This window comes from Oreochromis niloticus, linkage group LG11 (genome assembly GCF_001858045.2).
Source record: "Oreochromis niloticus isolate F11D_XX linkage group LG11, O_niloticus_UMD_NMBU, whole genome shotgun sequence".
NCBI classification, from domain to species: domain Eukaryota; kingdom Metazoa; phylum Chordata; class Actinopteri; order Cichliformes; family Cichlidae; genus Oreochromis; species Oreochromis niloticus.
In genome coordinates this window covers 14,588,303-14,616,101 of record NC_031976.2, presented here as the reverse complement: position 1 = coordinate 14,616,101, position 27,799 = coordinate 14,588,303, and the positions used below count along the sequence as shown (strand labels likewise).

The following is a 27,799-nucleotide window of genomic DNA, read 5'->3' as shown; positions in this document are numbered from 1 at the left end:
AATCAGTTGGCCAAAGGGTTCAAGAGATGAAGAGTTAAAAACACAAAGATGAACCACAAATTTAAATGTAATGCAACTGGATACCAAAAACACTGTTGTTGTTTTTTTTTTGAAAAACAGTTAAAATAACAGTATGAAAGGAGATATTATTTATGCTATTTTAGTGCGATCAGTTCAGAGCTTAAATTAAACTGGATTTACACTGATGCAGAGCAGTGAAGATATTCTGTTATATCTAAGATATCTATTATATCAACGATATTGGGGTGGCTGTAGCTCAGGAGGTAGAGCACGTCATCTACTAATCAGAAGGTTGGTGGTTTGATCCCTGGCTCGAGAGCGCTTCGAGTCCTCTGGGAGAGTAGAAAAGCGCTATATAAGAATCAGAACATTCTACGCTGACATATGGAGTCCTGTCTACTCAGAAAAAGAAATTAATAGACTGCCAACTAATTAAAAGAGGTCCTTTAGTAAAAACTGACCAGATTTGTTAACATTTTTAAGGTATCATGGAAGCCAAGTACACTACATTTATATAACGGTTTGTTCCACATAAGGTAATGTTAATAAATAAAACAAGAGACTATGGAAACAAGACTAAATGCTGAAATACTCAAAACGACAACGCTACCATCCATTTTCAACATTTTAAGGCAGTACCAAACAGGAAATCAGCTGACAATTTTGCAGGTATTTGAATTTTTGACTCTAAATTTCATGGTGATCAAATTCCAGATATCCTGAAGTCATATCTCGAAAATCCAGCAAGGAACTGTGCAGTTATTGAACAAACCAAATTACATTCAGAAACACATTTCCTCCTCTCCAGCTGCTTAACCCTTCTTAGCTCTTCTGACATGGGCGTGTGCACTTAATGCCACAGTGAATCACCACCAAACCTCCATTGCACCTTGGTTTACCAACATTAAAGGAGGAAAACACAGAGACATGAAGGGAATTGAGCCTCCAGCTTCTCATTCGCCACAGGGTCAACCAAACAGTTCAGTCCTGATTGTGACATGAAGATAACAGTGTTTTGAATTTTTCTACATGTTTCAATTTGGATTGAACATCAGTCTCCTCTTGTAATTACACCAGAAAGACAGTCATCCTTCTCTATAAGTGAGTGCAGCATCTTCTACGGCACACTCACAGGCAGACAGAGGCATTTCTGTTACTGGATGTGGTACCTAACCACAAGCTGTAGAAAAGGACAGACAGCACAATACTTAAGGAGCAAAACTGCCGGTTTTGACTTACTTGCTTCCTTTGCTGAGAAGTATTTAATAAGTTAATGGCTTTCTAAGAAAAGAGTTTTGTGGAGAATAGCATTGCACAGATGAGATTGTTTTTTATTTTATGACAAAATGTATTTTGTCCTTAGCTGTAAGTTAACTACCGTATCCATATAATGTAAAAGCAAAACAGAAAAAAAAATCTCTAATGTTTAAAAACTGAGGTCATGCTGTTGGTTATGGTCGACTGGTCATTTCCAGAGCAATTTAGCAAGTGAGGCCAAAAGGAGTGAAGCTGTCGGTATTAAAATAACACCCTTGTGCTGCAGCACCTCGAGCAGCCAAGCAACTGACTAATCCAATAGCGCTAAGGAAGAAAACTGTGAGAAGAGCAGGTCTGGCAGACCCAATCAATAACCATGTTCCTGCTGCTGCTGACGCCAATGCTGTCCACTTTTAAAATAACTAATTGCAATGGAAATGATGACCATCAATGAAGCAGGAAAAAAAAGCAAAAGTGCTCTGGGAATGGTTAAGAGAAATTTGCTAACACAAAAACAACAGGACATGGAATCCACACAGTGGGTGAATAGTTTAGAATTATAATGAATGAATAGAATTAGCTCAACAAATACAATTCCTATTTCCCTGTCTTAGTACAGCCTCTCGGTCATTGTTAGAGCAGAAAAAAAAATCTTTTGTCGTGTTTCTTCGAGGAATTTATCACAGCAGTAAGAAAACTGTGCACAGAACTTTTGTTCAGCACCTCTCTCATGAGTCGAAAATGAAATGTGATGGGAGGGATTCTCTTTCCACACCCATCTCTCGAGGCACTGTGACTCTCCAAAGACAATGCACTCTTCTAATGCTTCCCACCTTCTATGGCACGCTCACACTTTGACAGGATTCCATCACTTTAAGAGTGTTCAGCACGCTGCCTGATTCACCCACAAGTGAGAACCAGCTCCAGTGTCTGGCCTCAGACACTGGAGCTGCCCCCGCTTCATTCCACTGCAGCCCACTGAAGTTAGCCGGGGCTTTCGCATAACTAATCTGTCATGAAGATTTCGCAACTTGGGAGCTGTGCATGTGGGGGGGTAGCGCTAGAGAACTCAAGTCCAAAATGAACACAGTTTAGCCAATTTGATCAGCCTTTCATCACTCCAGATATCGTGCTGAGGCAAAACATAAGAAGACATGGAATCTCTGACAAAGGCCAACCTTCAGGTGACGAAAATAGCAAGCAGCCAGTGTGAGGTTCTGGGCTTTCATAGCCAGCCGTCTGCTCTAACTGTCCGGGTGAAGGACTGTCCAGTTTTTTTTGTCCGCCAACCTTACATAACTCAAAGGGCAAGAAACAGCAGGAAAATCCTGTTCCAGCACAAAGGCCCTGCTAAAAGAATCAGAGGCACAGACCTGATGAACCCAGCTGGTTATTAGATGAGTTTCAGTCCTGTGCAAGCAGCTTTTCCATTCATTTGCTACTTTTCACACACATCCTGACATTTGATTCATGCCAATGACGTTTTATGTGGGATGCAAACTCAAATTCAACTGGTTTTGCCATGGCCAAAAGTGTAGAAACTGGTCAAAGTGTACCGTGTTTATTTGCAAATTCTCTGTGTTAGCAACAGTGGTCAACACTGTGTTACGTGAAGTATGCAAGAAGCCTAAACTATATAAAATTCAAATAAAGAATAGTTCATGAAAAACCAGACTGATGATTAGACAGAAGTGCTCTAAAATCACTGAGCACTCTATAGAATGACAATGATTTATGACCTATTGTATGCTCAGGCTTTCACAGAAAAAATGTGGATTGCATTTTAGGGATGTCTGGGGTGGTGGCAGACTAGATGCCATAGTGTTCACTATTAACCAGATGGGAAAGTACTTTCCGAGTATCCAATTCTTCATGGCTTAGAGCTGCAAAGATAATTCATGTAATATGTGACATGAAGTGAGAAGGTAAAGCCATTACTGTATATTTTGCAAAAATATTACAGGTCAATGCTAAATAAAAGATGCGTTTTTCTCTCCATAGTCATGGTCTCTAGTGCTTTTAAATCAGCCAAAAGACAGTCCAGTGCTGTGAAATTCATACTGTCATTTGATAATTAACTGGAAACTTCAAATAGTTCATAAACCTGGTTGTCTGGTTTTAGAGAAGGTTAATAAGAGATTGCGTGGTTCTGCAGCAGCTCACCTGACGCATGAGGCTCAGCTTTTACATATAAAACCATACAGAGTACAAATAAGCATACCAAAGCTGTTCATCCCGACTTTCACTAGTGAGATATGGGTTTGTGCCATTTGAATCCAGGTAAATGTGAACTTCTTTTTAGACTTAATGAGCCAATTATTTTCAGTATCTGCTTGTACCTTGGTTAGGCTAAGGCAAAATAAAAAAAATCTTGGTTTGGTTTAGGAAACTAGAGTAAAAATAGGATGGCAACTTCTGCTTGTTGAGGTTATTAAGCATGGCTTGTTGAACAATTGCAGTTACTCAGTGACTGTCAGATGCACTGAATTTTTTTCACATTCTGCGACTAATTGCAAGCAGTTGCAGCAACTAAGTGACCACCGTGAGGTTGAGCATCTAACACCTTCAATCTCTGGACACTCACGGGTCTCCAGTCACGGTCTGAATTGGGCTGACTGCTGTCACTCTCAGATAGATCGTCAAACTTTTGGAAATAACTGCACTATAATTTAGAAAAACAGACTGCCAACATGTTGCAATCAGTCTGAGTCAGCCTGGATTACTTTTTCAAATCTATGAGGTTCTGGCTGGATTTTGAGTGTAAGGAGTTAATGTGAATTTCTGTGTATGCAGCCATCCACAGATTTACAATTTTGGATAATTTATCACAGTTAATTGGCCTATTATTACAAACAGATTACATGTAACTGGCAACTTAATCCCACTCAATAGAAAACTGATAGCAGACTCTGTCTTACTGTGCTATTCTTCACGCACTAAATTTGTTTTGAAGACAGCAACTGGCTACCAGTGACTAGACTTGATCCTCATCTTTGAAGCAAATATTTCAAAGCATTATGTTTGCAAGTACATTGCACACAGTTGCAATACTTTTGCTTGTCATGGTTATACCAGTAATTATGTGGTTAAAATGTCCCATGTTAAAATCAGATGTTTTGGGTTGTTTGACTATACATGGATGCAGCACTTAAGCTTTTAGGTTACATTAAATGAAACTAATTAAAAAAAATAATAAAATCTTTGTTCTATGTAATTCCACATAAAAAGAAGCATTCAGCTCAGTGTGATTTAACTACAGGTAAAATAAACCAAGTCACTAACATTTTGATTATAATTGATTTAATTTCACTTAACATATCTACAGACAGAATTCTAGAATGGATTCTACTTGTTTTAAAGAAGCATTTGAGCAATTCTACCAAAAAGAAGAATGTGTGCCCTGTTAATATGCAACTGCCTAGAAGGTGGCATTTTTTACCTCTAAGAAAACTGAGCTCAGTCCTAAATCAAAGTGAATGTTCAGGGGAGAGTTCAAGTGTCGGATAATTAAAACGGAAGAAAGGGAGTAACCTGGGGTCAAACCTCGTTCCTGCCGAGGTCACACAGAGCGCTGAAGAGTTGAGGTGTCTGCAATACTACTTACTAAGATTAGTCGTAATAACCACAAGGTCGAAGTGCATTTGGTGTCCTGTAAGTAGACACTGAAACCCAACACGCTCACTTGAAGTATTAACAAGAATGTATATCAATGTCATAGCCCATGTCATACACAAATTCAGTCTATATAACACTTTATGCAACATTTCAGTGTTCTATGCCACACTCCAGAGGAAATATGAACGGTATGAAACAGCAGGATGGTTTCAGGCGTTCGACTTCCAATTAGCTGTGCCAAAATACGCTCTAAGTAAATCATGTCATGTGTATTTACAGTATACATTTTGGTGTTACAACACATTGGCAGGGTTCAAATAGGCTTGAGCAAGATAAACCAAGTTTTATTGTATTTATTTTATCTACAAATAAATTATCCCAGGAGATGCAACAAACTGTGCAGCAGGTTTGCAGAAGCACGTCGACTCATTAGGCGCTCAAAAATAAGCATGCCGTTGCCTCTCATGTCAAGTAATCTTGTTGTACGTTTCTGGCTCACTGCACAGGGCCTTTGAGTGCTTACCATAATTCTTACAGCAATCACACTGAACAATGAATAATTCACTATTTATTTACTGGACTGAGGTGCAGCGCTCTGGTTTCCGCTCCGTTTAAGCCAACTTTCTTCTGATTGGTTGACCTTCCCAAACAGAATATTTGAACAGCAGGTAGGTGGGGCTTCTGTGCTCACAACCACAGCTGTGTTTTGCCTGACATGACAATATCCAGGACATCAACTCTCAAGCTAACCATTTAGAGAATTTTGACTTTGCTTTGAAAAAAAGAAATGAAGCTGTTGTAGTCACTAAAGACCTCCAAACTCTTTGTGTATGTGCTGCACAAAGCGTGCTCTTTAATCAATGTATTCTTAACACTTGACCATTCTTAACACATTTAATAAACGTGAGTGTTAGTAGAATCCATTATTGTATCCACAGTCAGATGGACTGAATCATCTCCAATTCCCACTGCCTGGAAGTACCGGAAGATGTGAGTTCAGGCCCTCTGCAAACACAAGTGTTTGAAATGACATGGTTTGATTTCCCAAGAGCTGCATTTAAGGCTGTGTTTATATTAACATTATACTATGTTCTCCAGGACAAGCACCACAGGAACTAACAGGGACAGTTCATGGAGAGCGGTTCATGTCCCTGCACACTCACAGAGAGGTTTCCCACTGTGCGACAAACATTTGGACAGATTAATGTATTTTTTATTGAAATAAACAGTTTTCTGACTGTCTCAGTTGAAAGTGAAATACCTAAAGCCAAAAGACATTCCCTAATCCTCTCAAATAACACACTTTAATTACAGTACGGCGATTGTGTGTGCAAAGCAATCCAAGTTTGGAAGCCATTTGACTGATTCCACAACTAATATGGCCCATAAGTGCAGATGGATATCTTCAAATTTTCCGTTTCTAACCTCAGGCCAAATATCTGACAGGTCTACAAGCGCTCAATGCCAAAGTTGAGCTGAGAGCTGATGGAGCTGTCAAAACAGAGAGAAATTAGCCTTTAGTGCTTTCTCACCATTAGCTACAGTAAGCAGAGGAGACTGCTAAACTGGCTAATAAGAAGCAGAGCTGTTTAAATATATCAGTGTCAGATACCGTAGTATCTCATATTTCGAGACAAATGGTCTTCTCTAAGTGCAAATATGAAAGCAGTGATTAATGACTGATCTGTTGACTTAGTTCTTATCAGCAAGGATGATGTCCCATGTCAGAATGAAGCTGACCCAGTTTCAGACGTAAGCTGCATGGCTTTAAATTAAGATTTCATACCATTCTGTACACACCGAATAACTAAGGGGCAACAGCAGAGGAAGATTCTAGCTGAGATGTAGCAACCACAAACCACTGAATATGAATGAAATTCAGCAACCTTTAGCAATGACAAGCAAAATAACTGTAACCAATGCAAGCAGGCAAACTTTGAGTTTAACTGTTCTCATCTTTGAAAGGATACAGCGTATTGACATATGAGGGGGTGTAAACACATTATAGGGTTGCCCACATAACCCACATGTTTTTTTTCCAACTGTGAACAGAATATATTACTCAAGAAAAATGGGTCATTTAAGACCGTAAAAGGAAATGACAAACATGATCCTTAGTTGCAGGACATACACAGAGTAATTCTTGGTTACACAGAAAAATAACTGTATATGTAGCTGAAATTCTGCCACACCTGGAAAAACTCGCATCATAGTGAATCAAACAGGCAGTTGTGGTGTACTGTCCACAAACTGTCAAGCACACTCAATCCAGCTTCATTAGACCAAGACTGAAGTTATATAGTGACACTATCCTTCTGATGTTGTTTGGTGTTTCCCAGTGTTTGCATCATTCCATTTGGTCACATGTTTTTTTTCTTTTTGTTTTGTTTTTTAATAGCAGAACAGAATGGGGAAAGAGAACACCAGAGATTATAGGTGACAAAATGCAGGCGAACTTGGATTCAGAGTCTGGGAAATTTTGCTTTGGAATTTCCATTTAATCCAGGGGGAAACAAAGGTGGATTCAGCAAACTTCTCAGACACTTTCCCATGTGTGACAGTAAAGATTTGTATGTGCCACCTCTAAGATACAACAACAGTCTGTTTACAGTATATTCTCTATGTATTTTAACCCTTAACGTTAAAAATCTTAAGTATAATTTTAAATGCGAGCTTATTTTAAAACTGACTGCATTTTTCACTCTGAAGTGTGGCTGTGGAGATTCCTTGGACCATTTTCAATAAAGAAAATAATGAAAAATAGTAATGAAATAAATAAAGATACCCCACTCATATCCACAAATCTGACCTGTCGTAGGATGGCTCCTGATAAGGTACTGCGTTAGATAACACACCCATCATTATACATCACACAACAGTGAGGCTTGTGCAGTTCAGCTGTGTAAATCAACTCCGCTGAGGTCTGGGCAACCCTCGTACACTAGCTTTGGACCCTCAAACATCTGTTTGGGCATCCAAGCAATACACACACATTTGAGTCTTGACAGGTATAATAAAGAAATGATATAGTTTTGTTTCAGTTTGCCGTCTGTCTGTTTATAGGAGCTCTGCGACAGCAGTCTTGGAGAAAACATAACATTGTTAAAACAGAGTGCTAAGTAAGAAGTGGAGGATGTGGGCAACAGTGAAAAATCGGGCTATCCCATAAGGCGTCGTATATAACTCGTCACCCTCTGCTGCTTTTCACTTTAATAGTTCCACCACGTTTTCTTAAAGAGATGACAGCTGCGTCAACTTTGTACTAGCTGGGCTGCATTTAGCCATTTGCGCAACTTATTTGACTCACTATCATCGAATTTATTCCTGCAATTTTTTTTCTCTCATCCCAAGGCTCTGTGAAATTCCCATTAAAGCTGTGAGAGAAGATCTGACCTTTCAGTTTGTGTGACATATGCTCAATACATTTTCTGCTGCATGCTGCTAAGGCACCACTGGGTATGCTTTAAAACTGCAAACCAGGCTGAGTGTGATTTACACAGAGTATCAGATAAGTTTCATGGGGATGGTCAGTAAGTCGTGTTTTCCAGTGTGGGCTGGTGAAATATTACTACTCAGCGCCAAAATCGGAACTGTGGAGATGATGTGGGGGGGATAAATGCCAAACACAACTATGGCCTGTAATTTTTTTGTTTAGAAGAATAGGGACTTTTGCTAATATGTCATTTGGCAGTTCCAGTAAGGTCAGACTGAAATTGATTTTTTTATTCAGCTCCTTTGGAGCTGTGTGTGCACTTCACTACTGAAGAGCTGGGAACTGGCTGGCTTTTGATGAACATCAGTAACACCTGCATTTACCTGCTATTTCATATCAAAACTACTGCCTGCAAGACACCTGCAATGTGGTTCCTGTGTTTTTGGGCAAAGACAGTTCATTTTAAATCAAGCCATCAACATGTGATTGAAGCGCAGACTTTCAGCCTTAATTCAAGGGGTTTAACAAAAGTATTGCATTAACTGTTTAGGAACATATAAACATATACACTGCATAAACAATGTCACATCATATTGTAGAGCTAAAGAAAAATCATCACCTACTGTTATCTCCTGATCCATGCTGTCTCTAACTGCATTTTGAATAGTGTTGAAACCTGCGTCATATTCAACAAAGACACTCATACTAGTTTGTGAACTGTGTCTAACATTAGCACTGTAAACACCAGCAGCCTTCAATGTCCACATAATTTTACTGAAGGTGGTTATGCACTGAGAGACTGAACTGAAAAACTGATCATATGTCAGTTTATTCTGATGCCATCTATATACATATTAGCAACGTGTAGAACAAAATACTGCTGATGATTTTCAGACATATCACGATACACTGGCAGTAGTGTGTTGTTCTTTGGGTTTGTGTAATGTTGCTCATAGTAGTTTCCGAGGTTTGAAATTTGGGCATTTTAAGCTCTTTTTTTTTTTTTTTTAACAAAGTCAGAATCTGAAAAGCAGTGAGTTCAGACTGTGACTGGATGTAAACCAACACAGAGTGTGAGACTAAAGCCAAACCTGTCTGAGGTGAGGTGAGACTTGGACAGAACTGGCCAGGCAGGCTTTTAGGCTGACAGCCATTAGCCAAACCAAACCCCAAGTTAATATCACAATGATTTCATGGTCATTTCTTAAAGACACAGGACAGCAAGCGGACTTTCTAAAAAAAGAAAAAGAAAAGAAAAGGCCAGATGTAACCACCTGGGTTTTCAGGCAGGCTACACTGCTCTCAGTCGTGGAAAGTTATGGCAGTTTGAATTAGCAATGATCCCTGGTAATGCAGGTCAAAGACGATTCAGCCAGGTAGTCTTAATCCAGTACACGCAGTTATTCAAAACATATATTTAGTTTGATTACTTTCCATGTTTACACAGCAAATCGTAACACTACAGTGTATTTAAACTGTATATGAAATCATAAAAAGGGATACTGCAGGAAAAAAGGAGTTAGGTCTGCTGTGTCCTAAGATTTCTTTGCTTTCACTGGCTTGAAAATTTCCTTGGACATAAGCTCTATATTGTTATACAAAGTCCTCAAAGTCCAGAGTGGAATTATTTCCAAATGTTTGCCACTTTCTTCATGAGGTCAGTGTAATTCCAAACCATTTCTCCGCTCCCCACTTCTTCATTACTTCTCCCGATCAAACAAAGCATATTCTGAGTTCTCTCATGGTCTACCAAAAACAAAAAATGCAGTAAACAAACTCATCAGTAAAAGTCATGCAATTACTCAAAATCTAGAAAGAAATTCTCTTTAGACTCCCGTATGTGGGGTAAGTGAAATTTCTTTTACTTGTGGTTCATCATGGTTCAGTAGTCCTGAGTGGATTAACAATCCAGAAGAAGAATGTAGTTTTTTTTGCTTGTCCTGCATGCTTATCAATCCAAATGCACACGCTTGCAGTGTAACACTGTGTGTGGGCCCGAATAATGTGAAGTCACAGCTCAAAAGCCCATAATCTGCGATGTTGGAACACTTCATCATTCAGCACGTGTCCCTTTAGGGGCGGCTAAGGCCTTCAGCTGATGCCTTTCATTATAACCTCCTGCAGCTCGACTTCTGACTTAATCAAAGAACAGCCACTCAAGACTTTGCTTGGGTCTGTTGAAGTGATGCTAAAGTACAGTTTTTTATTATAAAGTCCCTGCTAACCTCAAGGCTGTCCAGTCAAGGCAAAAACAATCTCTTGATCGAGAGCACAATGCAAAAGCACATGAGAAACTCAGAGATTTGGTGACACAACCAACTGTGGACAACTGTTAGTGATCGATAGGTTTACCTACGGAAACCTTTCGTGATTTGTAAATCTTCTAGACAGATCTTTTTTTAGTTGAAATTCAGTGTGAGTGAGTTTGGGCTATCAAGGAGTGATGAAAAGTGCAGTTACCTTCCAACTTAAGTCAAAATGAGAGCTTCAGAGGAAAAACAAATGTGAAAAAAAAAAAGAATAGTTTCATTACAGTTAACTCATTTTTACATTGTTCATTGAAAATAAAATACACTCTTTCAGATAGGAAAGGCATCATAACACCCACAGCCACATACTTCTAATAAATTAGATTAGATTGATCTGACAACATGCCTTTCTCGCATGCCCTGTCTTTAATAACACAGTCCATCTTTGAAAGAGCTCAATGAAAGGGCTTAAGGGCTAAATGTATAGGAAAAAATAGTTTCTGTATATCATATCACATGGTGCACACTGGTGCTAAGACTTTTCAAATAAGAAGAAAAGGTTCTTCACCTTGTCTTCAAGAATGCCTCTTAGTTTTAAGGAAGCCTCCAGCTTCTGACAGATGAAACTATACAGATCCCCTCAAAGTGGAATCCACTCCATCTCCATCAGTAAAATGGACTGGTTCGTATCGTTTATCACAAGGGCCCCTTGAAAAAGCACGGTTGGTAGTGGTAAAAGGGCCTATGAGGATTTTTTTTAGACACACCAAAGAGGTCACAGGAGCATTGGAAATGGCTCAGCTAGAGGTAATTATTTTCAAACTACACTTGGAATCATGTTTCTGCTGAAAAACATTATCATTTATCACAAGTAGGCCCTTTCAACTGTCAAACAAAAGTACACAACCAACATTTATGGTGAGAACAGAAACAAACTTTGTGTGATGAAGACAGGCTAACATTATCTGCTAAACACTATCTGCTCACAAGCTTACAAACCAACAAAAGTAAGCAGAACCAGAAGCACAAATCTTATGATGTGAATGTATTCCTTTGTCCGACGGTCTCTCTCCTATCTTAAGATCAGTGAATAAGCCTTGGTTTGACAGTTAATAGTGCTCAACTTTGAGCCTCTGCTACAGGTCCTGGTGTCAGAGTGTTTAGTCCAAGAGGCAGAATAGCTGCTAGTCAGCTGAGACAAAGAGAGGTTCCTGCTTCCACACAGAAAGTCTTTATACCTGAACGCCAGTGATTAGAACCTAATCTGCTGCTAGGGTGGTCAGTATAGAAGACACTTGTGCACATATGCACTCACACACATGGATTTATGGTGACATCAGTAATCCATTATGAAGATTTCTCAAATTTCCTTTGAGTAAAAAGCAAAAACAGAAGCATTTTTACACCAGATGTACCTAGAACAAATCTGAAACCTGACCTTAGAAAAAAAACCCCACCAAAATGACGGCCACGTGTCCTCAGCAGTAACACATAGAAAATTATAAAGGTGGTGTAGTTCCTTACAGTCAAGTCCATGGAAAATGTTATTACTCATATTTGCTTGTGGTTTTTCCATATGACACAAAGGACGTGTTCATTAAACTAAGATGTCCACTTTTTGCTCTATAACGGTACAGAGAAAAGACAAAACAGGAGAGGGGCTGGAGGAAAACAGGAGAAAGAAGAGTTCATTCAAAGGCTGTTTAAAACAAGCACAGCCCATGTTACCATAAGTCTGTCCAGGGGATGGATAGTATGCCTTTGCAGCTTGTAGACTGGAATAAACACCCTCGCTAATGGTATATGTTTGCCATTTACACTGGCACCGTGAGTTAAATGCCAATTTAAGCATGATGTAAGCTGCTCAGGGAACATGTCACCATACAGTTTCACAAGTTCAAAATCTCACCCAGCTTTAGGCTGAAGGACTTCTGCTACTAAATGTCAACACATGCCATTACACTCTTCTTATCTAACAGTGCGTGATGTGTTTCTAAAGATTTGTGCACCCTTATGGCTTAAACACACTAGAGCTATACTTTTACTCAAGTGTGACTGAGGCATAATGTGAACTTTGGCAACAGATTTGTGACTTTCACTGGTTTATCACCAACAGATTGCATATAATTGCCAACCGGACCCCACTCAATCGCAAACTGATAGCACACAGATACCAGACTCCATCTTAATGTCATTTTATTGCCATCTCCAAATCCTAGTTGCTTTAAAGACAGCAACTACCCACAAATTGTCCCAGATCTGGTCTCCTGTCTTAAAAGCAACTTTTTCAAGGGCAACAATATTGTAGCTAATTGTGCACAGTTGGGAGTAAATTTGGTCATGGCACGGTCTTCAACTACTATTTTTACAAGGTCGACTCCAGCATTAGTTGCTTACAGCAATCATCATTGTAAGTTCTGGCAAACCTTTTTTCCCCCTCTTGTTGACATAGTAGTTCCTCAGTGCAACATGTGTTCATATTTGAATTTTGTGTGATCTGCACAGGGACATGTGTCACCTAAGTTTCTCCAAAAGGCATCACTTCTCCTCACCAGCAGTTTTTTCAGGGAATTTATATGAACCACAGATTACATGAGATCATCATGCAATATGACCACCTGCAGCTGTTAAGATTTTTTTTAAAAAGCTCATTGGAATAGCAAATGCTATTCACTTATTTAACCTGTGCTGAAGGACTTCTATAAAACTACAGACATTAGTTTTATAGAAGCCCTTCAGTTCTTCAAGTCTTTCAGTCAGCATGGGATTTAAAATGCAGTAATCTAGACATTATTGTTCTTTTCTCAGGCTATGTCAGTACAGAGCAGCAACCTGGCTGAAAATCCAAATCTATTAGAGCCTCTTAAAGGCAGTCGGATTTGTCCCCGGTGTATTCTGCTAACCGACCCACTGATGCGCATTCAAAGAGGCCAAGCTCCCAACCCCGGAGGCTCTGGCAGCACGTTCTGGCTCACTCTGCTCTGAGACAGAGGGAGTGTATAAAATGACTCCTCCAGGCAGCTCAGTGTGAGAAGAAGGCAAGCATGCTAGGAATATTTTCCAAATAGTTTTGCAAGGATGGGGAAACAGCAAGATGTTGGATAATGTTATGTGCTTGGGAGAATTTTGGTTTCCAAGCACCTTAAATGTACCAGAGGTAAGTGTTTAAAATAAAACTGTTTGGACACAATTTGGAAAACTGCGGTTTCACAGCTCATCCAAAGAATCCGAAGTTTGTATGAAATCATGACTCAATAAACCAAAATTCTGCCGCTGCTGCAGACCAGATTCCTGATAGCAGGGAATACTGGTAGATCCCCATTGCTACTTGGTATCTTTAAAATATACAATACCCTTCTGACATCATTCTTTGATTTCTAAGGTTATTATTGTGTTTCAGTTTAGGTCAGTTCTGTTAGTACACTACATATGTAGCTATGTAGAATAAGACTTTTTGAAAGGTTAGTGTTGTCTTAGAGTGAGTGGATCCATAGCACAGTGTTTTACACAGTCACCTAACAAGTTAAAGCGCTCTGGTCTGGGAGATTTAAGTCTCTTTGGGGTTATGTTGTGCTTCTGACCACACATAAAACTAGACTGTTCTACAATAAAGGTGACAATTTAACACACATAACAATTCTAGGATAAATGTAATATGTGGTTTCAAGTGCAATCAGGCACTGTTAGCTAGGTAGCTTTTATTGGCACAACCATTGGTGTAGACAACATATCCTCATTTTACTTCCAACTGCACAGCCAAGATGGCAACCTTTGAAAGTGAGCAATGTACAGCAAATAACTATTATGAGTACTCAAACCAAGTACTTCTGGAGCACTTGGTGTGGCTGTAGTTGACAGTGAGATCTCTCCATCGGACAAAGCATGTGTAAGTATGGAGGAAGTAATGTAAGAGCAGTGTAAGTTTTACCATTCTATCGGGCTAACTGTCTAACTCCAGCTTCTTTGTTGAACTATTTTAGTAGTCACCTTTAGTTAACCCTGTTAGTTAGTTTTTGGTGATATCAAACCCCAACCCTATGTTTTGGAGACAAGAAAGTCTGTTTTGGAAATATGCAAATAGTTTTTGTGTGTCAGTTAGAATGATGGCATTTTCACCCATGATGGTCTAGACTTGGGATAACATTTTTTTCTAAATGTAGTGTTCCTAAGATTAAGGTCATCATTGATGAAGATTCAGAGGTGTATATTTTTTACAGCTCCTGACAGTAGTTTACTAACATAGAGTAGGTTTATGCCTATATTTAGGATTACATGAATCCTATTAATTCTTTCACCTTAAAGTGACCAGTTGATATCATTTATGAGCCGAGGTCCATATTTACATGTGCCACTGTGATATTTTAAAATTGCAAAGATGTTTCCAGCCATGCATTTGTTAATCTAATTCCAGATGTTTTCATACTTCTTGTGATTGGACCGTTGGTGTGATGGGGTTGTTGATGACTCAAGAATTATACATGTGTTTTGTACGTTACAGATTTGGATTTTATTGTAATTTTCTACTTCTAACTGTTGCCTTGTAATGTTTTGCAGTGAACCATGGCTAACAAATACAGAGCACAAGATTTGGAGCTGCAGAGAGGTAGCTACTTAATGCCCAAATTAGCAACGATGAAAATAGTTAAACTGATGGAAAGGAGTCAATTAAGTCAATTTGTTTGGCTTAAAAATGACTGAAATCATGAAAAACAGAACAGTTATAACATGTGTTGTAAGAATGGCTAGAGCTTTGATAAACACAAACAAAGCCATTGAGAAGCATTCCAGTAGAAAATATAAACTGTCATAAATGACTCCACTCCTGTCATTTTAGTAGCTAAAATTGCTTGGTTGCTTGAGGCTGAACAGAGTCAATAATTATAGTTCCAGTTAAGTGAGGTTAAGGGCCCATGGAGGACAGGTAAATGGTGGCCTTTTTCAGTGGGAAGCAAACAGAGCACTTGTAACCACCTGAAAAAGGTTAAATGCAAGGAGGAGGATCCAAGAAAAACAGAACAAGAGTGAAAGCAGTATCAGCTCAATATCTAGTAGTAGCTGCTCAGGGAATTTATTTGTCAGATAGTGAGAGACTTGGACCAGATGAACCTAGGTGAAAGAAAACAGATACAATCAGAGAAACGTGTGTGTGTGTGTGTGTGTGTGTGTGTGTGTGTGTGTGTGTGTGTGTGTTTACAGTAGAGGAGAAAGGGAAACCTGTGAATGTCTGTCTGCAAGGAGCAGAGCCAGATCCAGTCAAGGTAAATGCTGGACTGATTTCAACAGCTTACTGCGGTTTTGCCTCGAGCTGAGCGGTCCAACCAAACTACAACTTTAAGGCCTACCGCAACTTCCAAGTTTGTTTCAGATTTTATAGCATCAAAGAGTCCAGTTCCAACATAGCATACACATAGGTTAAGAGTCTTTGAGCTTCTGGTTTCGTTACAGTACAACCAGTCATTTGGTGGCACACATGCTTGAAGACTTATATGGCTTTTAGCCTTGGGTGAAATAATGATCTACACAATTGATGAAATCCCAGATTGTCCTATCCAAAAAGATTATTGTTGCTGCCTGTCAACTTTTTTAGCATATTGTCTCTCCAGTGAATCTCTCATCCTTTTTGAACACCATAATCTGCCATGTGCGTTTAGATTGCATTTTGCCTTTATCCTTATACCATCATATATGGTATGTTACTAGCTGACACCTGTGACCAGGCACTTCTTTTCAGTGGGACTCGGTGTGTAAAAGGGCAGGATGAAGCAGTGAAATATAGATGCCACACAGCCAGCAGTAAGAGAAAGACAGAAAGAAATGCTGGCTGATACTGAGCACAACAACCAGTCTCATAAAACACTTAATAACCGAGTGTTAAAAGACCAACTGAGGGATAACAACATTGCCTGAAATAAACTGATAATAAATGTAATGTTAAGTGGGTTTATTGGTTTAGGAATGTACCGTTTCACAATATAAGAGGAAGAAAAACACTGAGAGTGACTCACCTAGGCCTTCGGAATATGAGGCTATACTGCTGGCAGGCCAGACCCACAGTGGGGGTGTAAATGATGGGCATAAACCTTTCGATGTCTGACAACAGCACCCGATAGAAGAGCTTCTCGTTGCGGTCCTGGAGCCCCATTAGGAACACATATCTGGGAGTGACAGAGAAGAAAAGAGAGCATGTTAATCCTAAGCAACTTGACAAATGGTACCTGCTAACCTAAGCTTATTGAAGTCAGATGTTAAATCCTGGATGTTTGCGAGAGACTATCAAGGAGACTGAGGGATGAGAGTACACTGTGTTCACATGGCTGCAACAGTGAACAAACCAGGGAGATTAAAGGAACTGAAGCTACTGAAAAAAATGAGAAAGAAGGAAAAGAAGAGAAGTATTCCCCCTAAAACCTGATTTGCGAAGACATTTCTTACTTGTGTTCCAAATGACTGAAACAAATAAAGAGAATAAAAGATAGTTCTCAGATAACCTACACAAGCTTTTGACTGTGATTGTAGATTTACTGGGAACTGAAGGTTTGCATTTGAACCAAATTAAGCAGAGCATGCCTGAAAGGGCTCTACTCCTAATCACAGAAGTTTCCATGAAGTCAAGAGCACAAGGCTGCCTCTTGTTGAGACGATAAAAAGAATGCACGGCCTTTCTGCTATAGGTTAGGCCACAGCACCTGCACAATGCACGGTGCTGACAGCTGCTCTTGAAGAGATGTGTTTTCATATTGATGAGCCCAAATATAACCATAGAACGGCTTGCTTTTGCAGTATCATATAATAAAAAAAGTTTAATTAATTTAGCCTTCAATCTGTTATTTACTGAAGACTCAAAGACAGTATGTATCGGTTTCCCACAGTAAGAACCAAAATGATGAAACTGTGTCCATGACACCTGAGCAAACATGATCTGCTGAGGTGAACCAAAAACTACAGGGAAAAAAGCTGCCCTTGAGGTTTTTGGGGGGTTTTTGCTCAGTGGATTTGTTTCAGGTGAAATGCCAGATCCAAAACTTCAGAATTCACAGCACTAAAAAAGAGAGTGGAAAATGTTACTCTGGTGCTCTTTGTCTGGCCAGAGTGGCATGATGAAAGCTTGTCTCTGTTGCTGAAACACTAGAAAGAGAGTCTGTCTTTTTACGAAGGAAATGGTGACAAAACAGTTATGAATGGTTTGTTCTAGTCTACACTAAATGGCAAGCTCTAGGGCTGAAAAATGAAGAGAACTTGGAAGTGCCAAAAGCTGCAATTCCAAAAGAGCTGATTCCAACAGACTTTCATGTAAAAGCTCACAGATTTGAAACAGAAATTCCTCCATGAATAGTGACAGTTTCTGTAAGACAGTGATTCACCTGCAAAATGACTTTCTGCTCAGCAGACTGATTGAAACATTGGCAATTTGTCTGCATTTATAAATTAGACTGCAAAATATAATTTGCAACCTTTCACCAATCTGCTTGAGAATGACTGCAGTCTGTCCAATTTGACCTTGACTAAGTGAAGACAGGTTGCTTCCCACCAGGCGACTTGCTTTATCGCCTTACAATTTAAAGCAAGTCACCCACAGGCTGAGGGTGTTGCATGATGGGTGACCGGTTGGTACCCAGAGGTTACCAACTGCAATTCATTAATTGGCAGGTGTGCTGACACAGTCTATGGTCCACACTTAAAAGACACTGAAATGTCTTTATACTCATATAAAAGGAAGGACAGAATATATTCATAGCCATTAGTAATGTCATTTGCTGATAACATGTGAATATTAATTTTTACCTTCAAAAGTTGCTATGGAACAGTACAGAACCCACATCAGTGCCAGGGGGAAAAGTAGAGAGTAGATTATGGACTTGTTGAAAAAGGAAATTAAAAGATTAACTTTTAAAAGAAAATTTAAGCAAGGGCTGAGATTAAAGCTATCTAAATTAGCTATTAGAGTTACAGAAAATCATTCACACCCATCAGGCTTTTCAGTTTCATACAAACAGCAGATAAGCTGTGTCAGACATATGAATTTCCCTCTGGAGTCAATAAAGTTATCATTATTCTTTTCTAGAAAGCTTTCTAGAAAGTGTCTGATTGGCTTCAGTTTTCAGCATAACAAACCCACTGGCCCTGCAGTAAGAGCATACCTGGGTAGAAAAAACACACACATAGTGGAGCACTGTCAGTCATGGATGAGCCTCCCCAGAGCTCAACATTATTAAAGCAGTGTTGGATCTTGACAGTGAACAGAACAAAAAGCAGCTAATGAAGAGTTTTAAATGTCCTTCAAGAAGCCCGGTGAACTATTCCTCATGACTACTTAAAGAAATGACAAGAAAGCTGCATCAGAGAGTTCAGGTGTTGAATAAAGTTCATGCAAAATATTGACTCTCAAGTTCATTAAAACTCTGCAAACTTTGCTTTTGCCTTATATACTGTATTTCCATGTATGTTGAATTGTCTGTGGAATTTAAAGAGAGGCAAAAGTGAGATGTGATGATCACATTTGGTCATTTTCACAATATAATCCTTTCTTTCTTTGGTGGGCTGAGAGAAAAGTAAAAGATTTGAAAGTAAACTGATCTTCATGTGTAAAATCAACGGAGATCCCGAAACACAAAGAAGGGCACGACTGAGAAAAAAGGTGGAAACTGCGTCGACACGTGGCTTCAATTGAGCACAATAATAGACGTTTTACATTTTTCTTCAACATTTTAATGACTTCACTTGTGATTGTCAGTCATCAAACCATCAAACAAAACCACACAACTAGTTACGTCTCCATATAAAATCCTAATAATTTCCTGTGGGGTGATATGGTTTGATTTGATGCTGGCAAATGTTAAGAAAAAATTCTTTCTCCATTTTTAACCTTAAAAGGGAGCACACTCCCACACCCAGGAAACAGCAATATTTACAGTACACACTGCTTTATAAAGCAGTATCCCTGCCGACTTATTGGATGCATTGTTTCCTTTAAAGTCAACCTAGTGGGGCAGCTGACTTAGGACCTCATCTATCTCTTCCTTCATCTGTCTTAGCATGAGCGATCAGCAAGCTCTGCTCAGCCTTGGCTCATTTTAAATCTGTTAATGCCTTTTAACAACATCACTGGATGTGAAGTTCCCCTTGAGCTGTACCATTTTATGTCCTGCAGTATTGTGCTTGGCGAAGCCTTTGAACATCCATTTCCTGTGTTGACGGCGCAGTCACAGCAAGCATTCGAGTCGCTCCATCATCTCAAATGGCAAACGCATGTGCTCACAGTGCCGTTTCTCTTTTTTCACAAAAATTCAAAACCAAGACAAATTCCACATGTGGGATTAAAATAGCATGGGAAGATGACATTTTGAGTTATGCTGAATAAAAAATGAATGACAACGTCTAGCGTTAAACACCAATGAAGGATTAGGAGTCACAGGACAGACTGTATGTAAACACAGCATGCTCGAGCAATGACAGGCAAATAGCAGTCTGTGATCTACGAGAGCAAAACTCATAGTTTGGAAGACGCTCAAGTCCCGGAGAGATTGTAAATGACACCGATAGGGCATGGGAATGGCAATGTCAGGCTTGTAATAACTGTTTTTATATGCTGACGCTGCACTGTTGCTATGGTGAAAAATGAGGAGGCTGTTAAGAAACTATCTACAGTAATTCCTGCTGACCCTGAATCCTGTCTCACAAGCATTATAGTGACAGCTTACTAGAGCAAGGGGCAGCTTCACAAACACATATTATTCAGCGCTCTGCAGATAATTCAAAACAGTAAACCAGACGATGACTTTGACTAATCAAAGAGCTCGAACTGAAATGTTTGCAAATGGCAGCATTGAGTTTAATAAAGCATGTAAAACTGTCTGCACTTTTCATTTGGACCTCATGACAACAAGAAGTGGTGGAAGGAGAGATGGGGAGAATAGCGTGCAGGTTTGTTAGGTAACATCTATGGCGTTAGGAGATGGATGTGGACTTTAGAGGGGCGGATCACTAATCCCTTTCGTGTCTTGAAGGCTTCCAGATGTGGAACTCTGTGTGCACTAGGAGGATTAGTTGAAATTCAACCCTTCATGGGCTGCTGATTCGAAGCTGATAGAAGATAAGGTGGGTAAGTCATTGTAGATTGACTGTGAAGAGATTCCCCATCTGTGTTAGACTGGGCCAGTCTCACCTGTCCAGGTCATCTCTCTTCATGTCATAGTTCTTGAGCACTCGCAGCAGCTGCATGTCCTGACTGGCGAAGCAGGGAGGCAGCAGCCCGTGGATCCCCACCTGGAGACGCTCCTCCAGGGAGAAAGCCATGCCCTACAAACACACAGGCACAAAATAAACACACAATCAAACTCCACTGTCTGCCATCATAATAACACGCACATGACCTTCAGACTGGGTGAAACCACTGACTGTGAAATCTGTTATTTAATATCTGCTACAGAGGATGAGGGAGTTGTCTTTGCAACTAATTTTGAGTCAAAATTTGTGGCCAGTGAAGTCAGGTCTGTAGTAAACTTAAAGGAGGATAGAGTCCCAACATATCTGGTATAGTAAGCATACAGGAATGCAAAAGTCTGTTTTACTGAGCTCTTAGTATCTGACTCAGCGTTAATAGCAGGTAGGGTTGACACAGCACTGTGGAATTTTCTTAATGAACCATAAGAACCTTTTAGACACACACACACACACACACACACACACACACACACACACACACACACACACACAGTCTGAGTGCATCCCTATGTGTCAGCTTCATGTCTGACTCAGCTCCTCTGTCACTTTTCAGTATCCTTAGCAACTTTCACTTATCAGTCACTGTGCGTGTCTGTTACACTGTTACTGTTGACCCTAAACAGCAATAATGTGTATATAAAAACATTTTATGCCATGGTCTCTGTTTCTAGTTTTGGATTAAGATATGTAGCTATGATCCGTGATGGCAGTTCCTAATCCAAAAGAGAGCTCACTCTGGGGAACCTGTGTGTATAAGGTGGAGGCAGCATTCTGCAGCACCGTAAAACTGAAATGGATTACATTTGAAACAGCAGATGAGTGTAGATCGATTGGTTCAACCTTAATTGCTTTTTTTAAATGATAGAATTATCTGTGTTTTTCTGCATGTCCTGCAATTAAAGCAGCACTAATCATCATGGTTTGTGTTGCAATAACGCTGTGAAATGTGAATAAATGAATATTTTATGGAAGACATTCACCACTTATTTGTGTTAAGGTGGGTTAAACTTGTCCTCAGCACCGGCTGACTGCTTGCTCTCAGACGGGCTCCTCCCTCTCAGATATGCCTCTGCTAACTCACATTCTGGTGTGATGTCAACATTTACCGACAAAGCCACGTACATAACGGGGCTCAGGCTAATAACCAGTTTCAACTTTGACCTCTGCTTTGGCTTTTATGTTGCTCACCCCCTGACCCCCTGACCTGAACTGGAATACTGAAAAACATGCATGAGTGGAGCATACAAAGAAGAGACTGTGATCACACTCAGGAGGAGTAATGCATCTTAAAGTGACAGTAGAAAGAGGTGGGGTACTTTGGATACTTCAGCTCCTCTGAAAGGATGGCTGTCGCCAAAAAACCAATAACAAGCATCAAGCCCATGTTTAAGATTGGAACAGGTTTGACTATTCTCTGCAAGTGAGGCATGATACGTCAAGCATTTTCAATCCATTAAAGTGCAGCGACCCGGTGAAACCTCAGCTTCAGCACGCCAGCTACTGTTGCTGACTAGTAAGACAGAAGCGAAGCCCGGCTGTAAACGTCCCTGCGCTGTTTCCATCCTCAGGCCACCAACCATTTACATGCAACCCTGCCAAACCTCTGGCACATTTATGTTTCTGGTTGTGTTAAAATGGTTCTGAAGTTGTAAAAAAAAAGGCACTTGATCACAGGACCCGCTGCTAAAGAAAAGCAGCAAAGCATGTGACACAGAATAATAAAATTCTGCAATTTTGACGTCACGCGAGCCAACAGTGTTGACCACAGACACCCTTCAACTTAGCTTTGCATTATTTGAATAAAAAAGCAGATGGTTTCCAAACTGTTGGTTTTAGATTTAATCGAACTGATTCTGGGTAATGAAGCGAAAGAAACAAGCAAAAACACGCCATTGCCCTTTTTGGTGGGAGATCTGAAAGAAAAGGATTTTTTGTTTTCTTAATTATTTACAAGCAAGCAGGAATTACTGTAAGTCGCTACATAAGTTTACAGCATGTAAACATGAAGTCTCATAAATCTGTTTTCTTTTTTTTTAGTGACAGTACTAAATCTAAACTTGACTCAGGGAAAACAAGGCATCAGTCATTTGAGATACTGAAATATGCACCCCGATCCGTCCGTCGTTAGCCGAGGCTCTGTGTAGCCTGTACTTAACGGACCTCAAAAGGACAGAAGCAGCTCTGAATTACAACCTTCCCCAATTATCAAAAGAGATTTTCTATTTTTTAGAGTGCCAGCTGTTTTCATCAAACTCTATGTGAGTTTGGAGCAGCAGCTGGACATGTCTGCAGCAGCAGACTATGCGAGAGTCTTAAAATACACATGGCAAAATGAGCTTAATATGAGCCTATAAAATCAGATCCCTCACAATGTTCCTCCATTAGCTGAGATCCACTGGCTGCAGCACACACTGGTGTCCTCTGGGGACTGGCTGCTTTAGACACAACTCACATTTGCACACTAAAGTTAAAAAACACTCATACACACACCCACATAAACAGACAAACGGGAGCCTTTAATTAGCCGAAACACGCTTTATTTGCGCTGGCTTACACTTCCTTTGGGAGAACTGGTTTTCTTGCACAGATTAACTGAGCAGATTTTCACACATGTAGCTCTATAATTAGCCTGCCCATTTGTGCACTTATGTCCTACTTTCACAGTGCTTTCACAGCTCTCAGACTCATTAGATTTCACTTTCACTCACACTGTCAGATTGTATGTGCAGGAAGGGTTTTAAAACAGCATTTGCATGCTAACTGAGTCCTGTTTTTGGCTGCTTAATGACTCAAATCAAACACGCCCAGAACTTGTCCTGACTGAGGACATTTCTGCTGTTGTTCATTTCAGGTTATTTACGATACGCATGTTCTATTTTTACCTCATTTTACAACAGATACACATCAGTCATGAGACTGTACTTTAAAGAGCCAACATATTAGCGCACTTAAATCCAGCGGCACTTATTTTTGGTACTTCAAAGAACTTTTTTTACATGCTAAAGTAAGCTGATTGTTCCTTTAGTACGAGCAATGCTAACCACTATGGACATTAATAAAGGATGCATTCCGTTCCTGCATGCACTTCCAATGTTACAAAGTAACTGAGATCAGTTGTGCTTATAGTCTTGGTTGAATCTGGTACATGTATCTCCACTGAACTGCAGCTGTCGATGGCTGCCAGCTAGCTCATAATGGGCATACTTAATCCAGTTCAATTCATTTGAGTTTTATTTATATCACAGAGCCTAAAATAATACAGAGAAAAGCCCCAATAATAGAACAGTCACCTATGAGCCAACACTTGGCAACAGTGGGAAGGAAAACTCCCTTTTAACAGGAAGAAACCTATAGCAGAACCAGGCTCACGGAGGGATAGTATAAATGTTTGCCTTACTCTGCTCTGCTGCCTTGGTGAGCTTTGCAAAGCAGCACATGAACCAGTTGTCCACCTACTGGAAGACTACTTCAGCACGGATCTGGCTGAAACAGCAGTTGCTACATCTCGTCTAGTCAGCAGACAGGGAAACAAGAGACAGAGATATAAAAGTGTGGAAGGAAACTTTGCAGTCAGGTGTGCATGACGTACTTTACTAAGGTGGATAATAAAATTAAATATAAAAAAGTAGGTCATCAAATATAATTTTCAAGTGAGATAAAAATTCTGCTTACTTGAATATTTAAGGAAGGAGGATGGCTCATGGCTCAGAGAATGCCATCCAGTCAGACAAATGCAGGGATCATGCATACACTAACTGGACTGGTTCTTATATAGCACTTTTCTACTGTACCTGAGCACTCAAAGCACCTTATACAACAAAAATGTAAAAAAAAACTCCCTGCTGGTGATGTTTTACTTCCTCCCATGCAATGTGTCAGGAGAATTTTTATGAGACAGATTTTTTTATTGCCAGGAATCATTTTTGTTCATACTCAAAAGTATGCGCCTTTTGCCTGGTGCGAAGTTGCTCTGCAAGTGAACTCTGTGACCTGAGAGACATCAGTGTTGGACATGTTTCTTTAAGTAGAGAATCGCATAACTTCTTAATCTGTTTGCTTTAGGTCTCAGGGTCTAAAGAGAAAAGGACAGAAAAAGAAAAATACACCAGAAAAAAGCAAATATTGAATTTACACTGTACAATATATCACAGCTCTTGCCCAGTGCCACGCTTCATTAAGAATAATTACCGACACGGTTCAGAGGCTACCAGTGTCACATGTGAAACAGATACCATCCACTGAGTCTGGCCTTAAATGACCAATTAACATCCCTGACAAAGGATCGAGCAGCTCAGCAGTCCAGAGGGGGAAACACTGTGCTCCAGAATCATTTCATGATTAAAGATAAAACCTAGTGGCCGGGTCAGACCTAGCCACTTGGGACGACAGAAGAAGAGCGCAGGGGTGGGGTGCATAAGATGGCTTTATGGCAAGAAAGATTAGCAGTGCATGGTTCAGAGAGTTTGGCAGGGCAAAGCGTGGGAACCACTAACACCAGATTTGACATCTTTTTGACTTATGACTTGAATATTGACTCTGCACCGCCCATGTTGTTAGCATGTAAAAAGAACTGCCAATCTCTTAGGTCCTGGCGTCTTGTTTGTCTTTCCCTCAACATGCTTGTCGATCGACCTAATAATGTATAAAGAAGACCATTCTCTCAACACGAGCCAGGGTAAATACATTTAAGGAATGGTGGCCTGAGCTTTCATCTAACAGCTGAAAAGTTAAGACAGCTGCACATGGAGAAAAATGTGGACCATTGCTCTCCTTTATTCCAACAGAAAGTTAGCAGAAGAATTCCAACCTGTCACTCACATATATAGCTCTGTTAATTATGTAAGAAAGTCTCAAACTAAATGAAGCAGCATGCTAACAAAAGATCCACATACTCTTAATAGAACAAATATCAACATTTGTCTTCACTATATTTTCTTGGTTTATATTCTTTCAAACGAAAGTACACTGACAAACGTAGACACTTGTGTATACACACAAACCATCTCTATGTTTGTTTGTGTAAACACAGGTTTCTGAGTTTCACTGCTGCACTCTGTTTCTCTTGTTCGGGAGCCCTAAACTGGGCTGGGCGGGATAAACCCTAGAAAGCTTCCACATGGCCTTAACCACATCAGAAGTGCCCGCACCCTGTGCCAACACATGTGATGCCCGCAGCCTCATGTTCCAGAAGCCGCAGTAGCAACCTTAACCTGTAATCTACCCACTGGGCAGTGCCAGCTCTTAACCTTGGACTGGTGCCATGCCCACCCCTAAACACTCAGTGGAGAGAGGAAACATCTAATTAGATGCCAGAAGGCTAAACAACAGAGATGAAAGTACAAGTCCTTTGAAGCTGATAAAATGCCTTTCTGTTCTTCCTATGGAGTTCAAAGGGTGGGTTTGGTGCAACTTTTCAGCATGAAGATTTAGAAACCTAAACATTCTGCTGTCTCAGCCTTTTAATTTCCTTCGGCCACTACCACACAGAGTTCAGTCTAACATTGAGCTTGTAAGGTTGACAGTAAAGCCACTCCCTTCAATACAGCCTTCAAGTATTCCTTCATGTAGAAATTCTTTAATGTCACGAGAGGAGAGGGCTTCTTATCACAACAATAACACGGTCCAGAAACACTTTCTCACACTGATATTTCACTGTGAAAAGCATGCAGTGAACGCTGTATGTTGGAATTTCCTGCACACGATGACAAATTACAAACATGAGCGAAACAAGTATATGATTGTCATGCATTCAATGCAGTGTGATATGAAACAACTGTTTCCACATGGGGCTGATAAAAGGGCTGTATCTGCTGGGACAGGCGAAGCATTTTAAAGCTTAACAGAGTCATCAAGGATAACTTGATTTGAACTAACTATATTCCGAGGTATAAACAAACATCAGATCCAGTTATGTTATGCAAAGAAACAATGTAATATAATTAATAATGTAAATGTAATGTTGTAGTTCATTTTAGGGAAACTGAGCTCTGGCTGCTGAAGTGAACAGAACATAACAAATCAAAACCTTCCATCACATCCACCAAGTCAGATAATCATGTAGGAATTAAGCTCTGTATTATCTAACTGTAATGTGAGCTGAAAAACCAAGCCCACAGAGGAAGCAACCCAAAAAACAACATCAGAAAAAAACAACGAAAAAACAATTCTCCCTCCTGACATCTGTACAAGTGGGAGACATTTTAACTCTCTTATTTAACTTGCATTACAGGTTAAAGCTGCATTAATGTGACTGCTTGAGTAACAGGTTAGTGCCACCAGCTCTTTCCCATATTTCAGTGTAGCGGAACACAATCTCACAACCATGCCTGTGGTGTTATTGTTTTTAGTGGCATTTTTGTCAAATATGAAGCTGTCAGGCTGGAGAAAAAGAGGAAGACCACAGAGAAGATTCACGGATGTAGTGAAAGATGACATGCAGAGGATTGGTGTGTCAGAAGAGGATGCTAGAGACAGGCTGAGACGGAGGCTGATGATCTGCTGTAGCGAGTACCGACACCTAAAAGAAGCAGCCAAAAGAAGGAGTGACAGGTACTGAAATTGCAGATACAAGCGGTGGAAATGAGCTTTCTCGAGAGGGTGCCAGGGTTTTCCCTTAGAGATGGGATGAGTAGTGCATTCATTTCGGAGGGACTCAGAGTAGAGGCAGCTGAGGTGGTTCAACACCAAGGATGTCTCCTGGCTGCCTCCCAGGTGAGGTATTCTGAGCATGTGCTACCAGGAGAAGGCCCCAAGGTAGATACTGGAGAGATGCTCCCATGACCCAGCTCCAGATAAACAGCAGAAAATAAATGAATGGATGTCTGATCTATAGCATACTAAAGTACAAATATCTTTGGAATATGCACATGTGACTGTAAAACAAACACATAAATATAGGGCTGTTCGATATAACGATATATATCGGATGACGATAGAAAAACGTCTATCGTTTCATTTTACGCTATCGTTTGTTTCGTGGTGTCGCAAAATAAACTGTTTACGG

General features: G+C 40.1%; 1 protein-coding gene across 1 annotated transcript in view; it reads right to left on the bottom strand.

Annotated features, from left to right (window-relative positions):
- Positions 1-27,799, bottom strand: part of me1 (malic enzyme 1, NADP(+)-dependent, cytosolic) — a 78,587-nt gene that overhangs the window by 29,973 nt on the left and 20,815 nt on the right. The window contains exons 2-3 of the mRNA XM_003453476.5: positions 20,738-20,871; positions 16,581-16,730 (exon numbers count right to left, since the gene is read on the bottom strand). Coding sequence (XP_003453524.2) covers positions 16,581-16,730; positions 20,738-20,871 — 284 coding nt within the window. The remainder of the gene's footprint in view (positions 1-16,580; positions 16,731-20,737; positions 20,872-27,799) is intronic.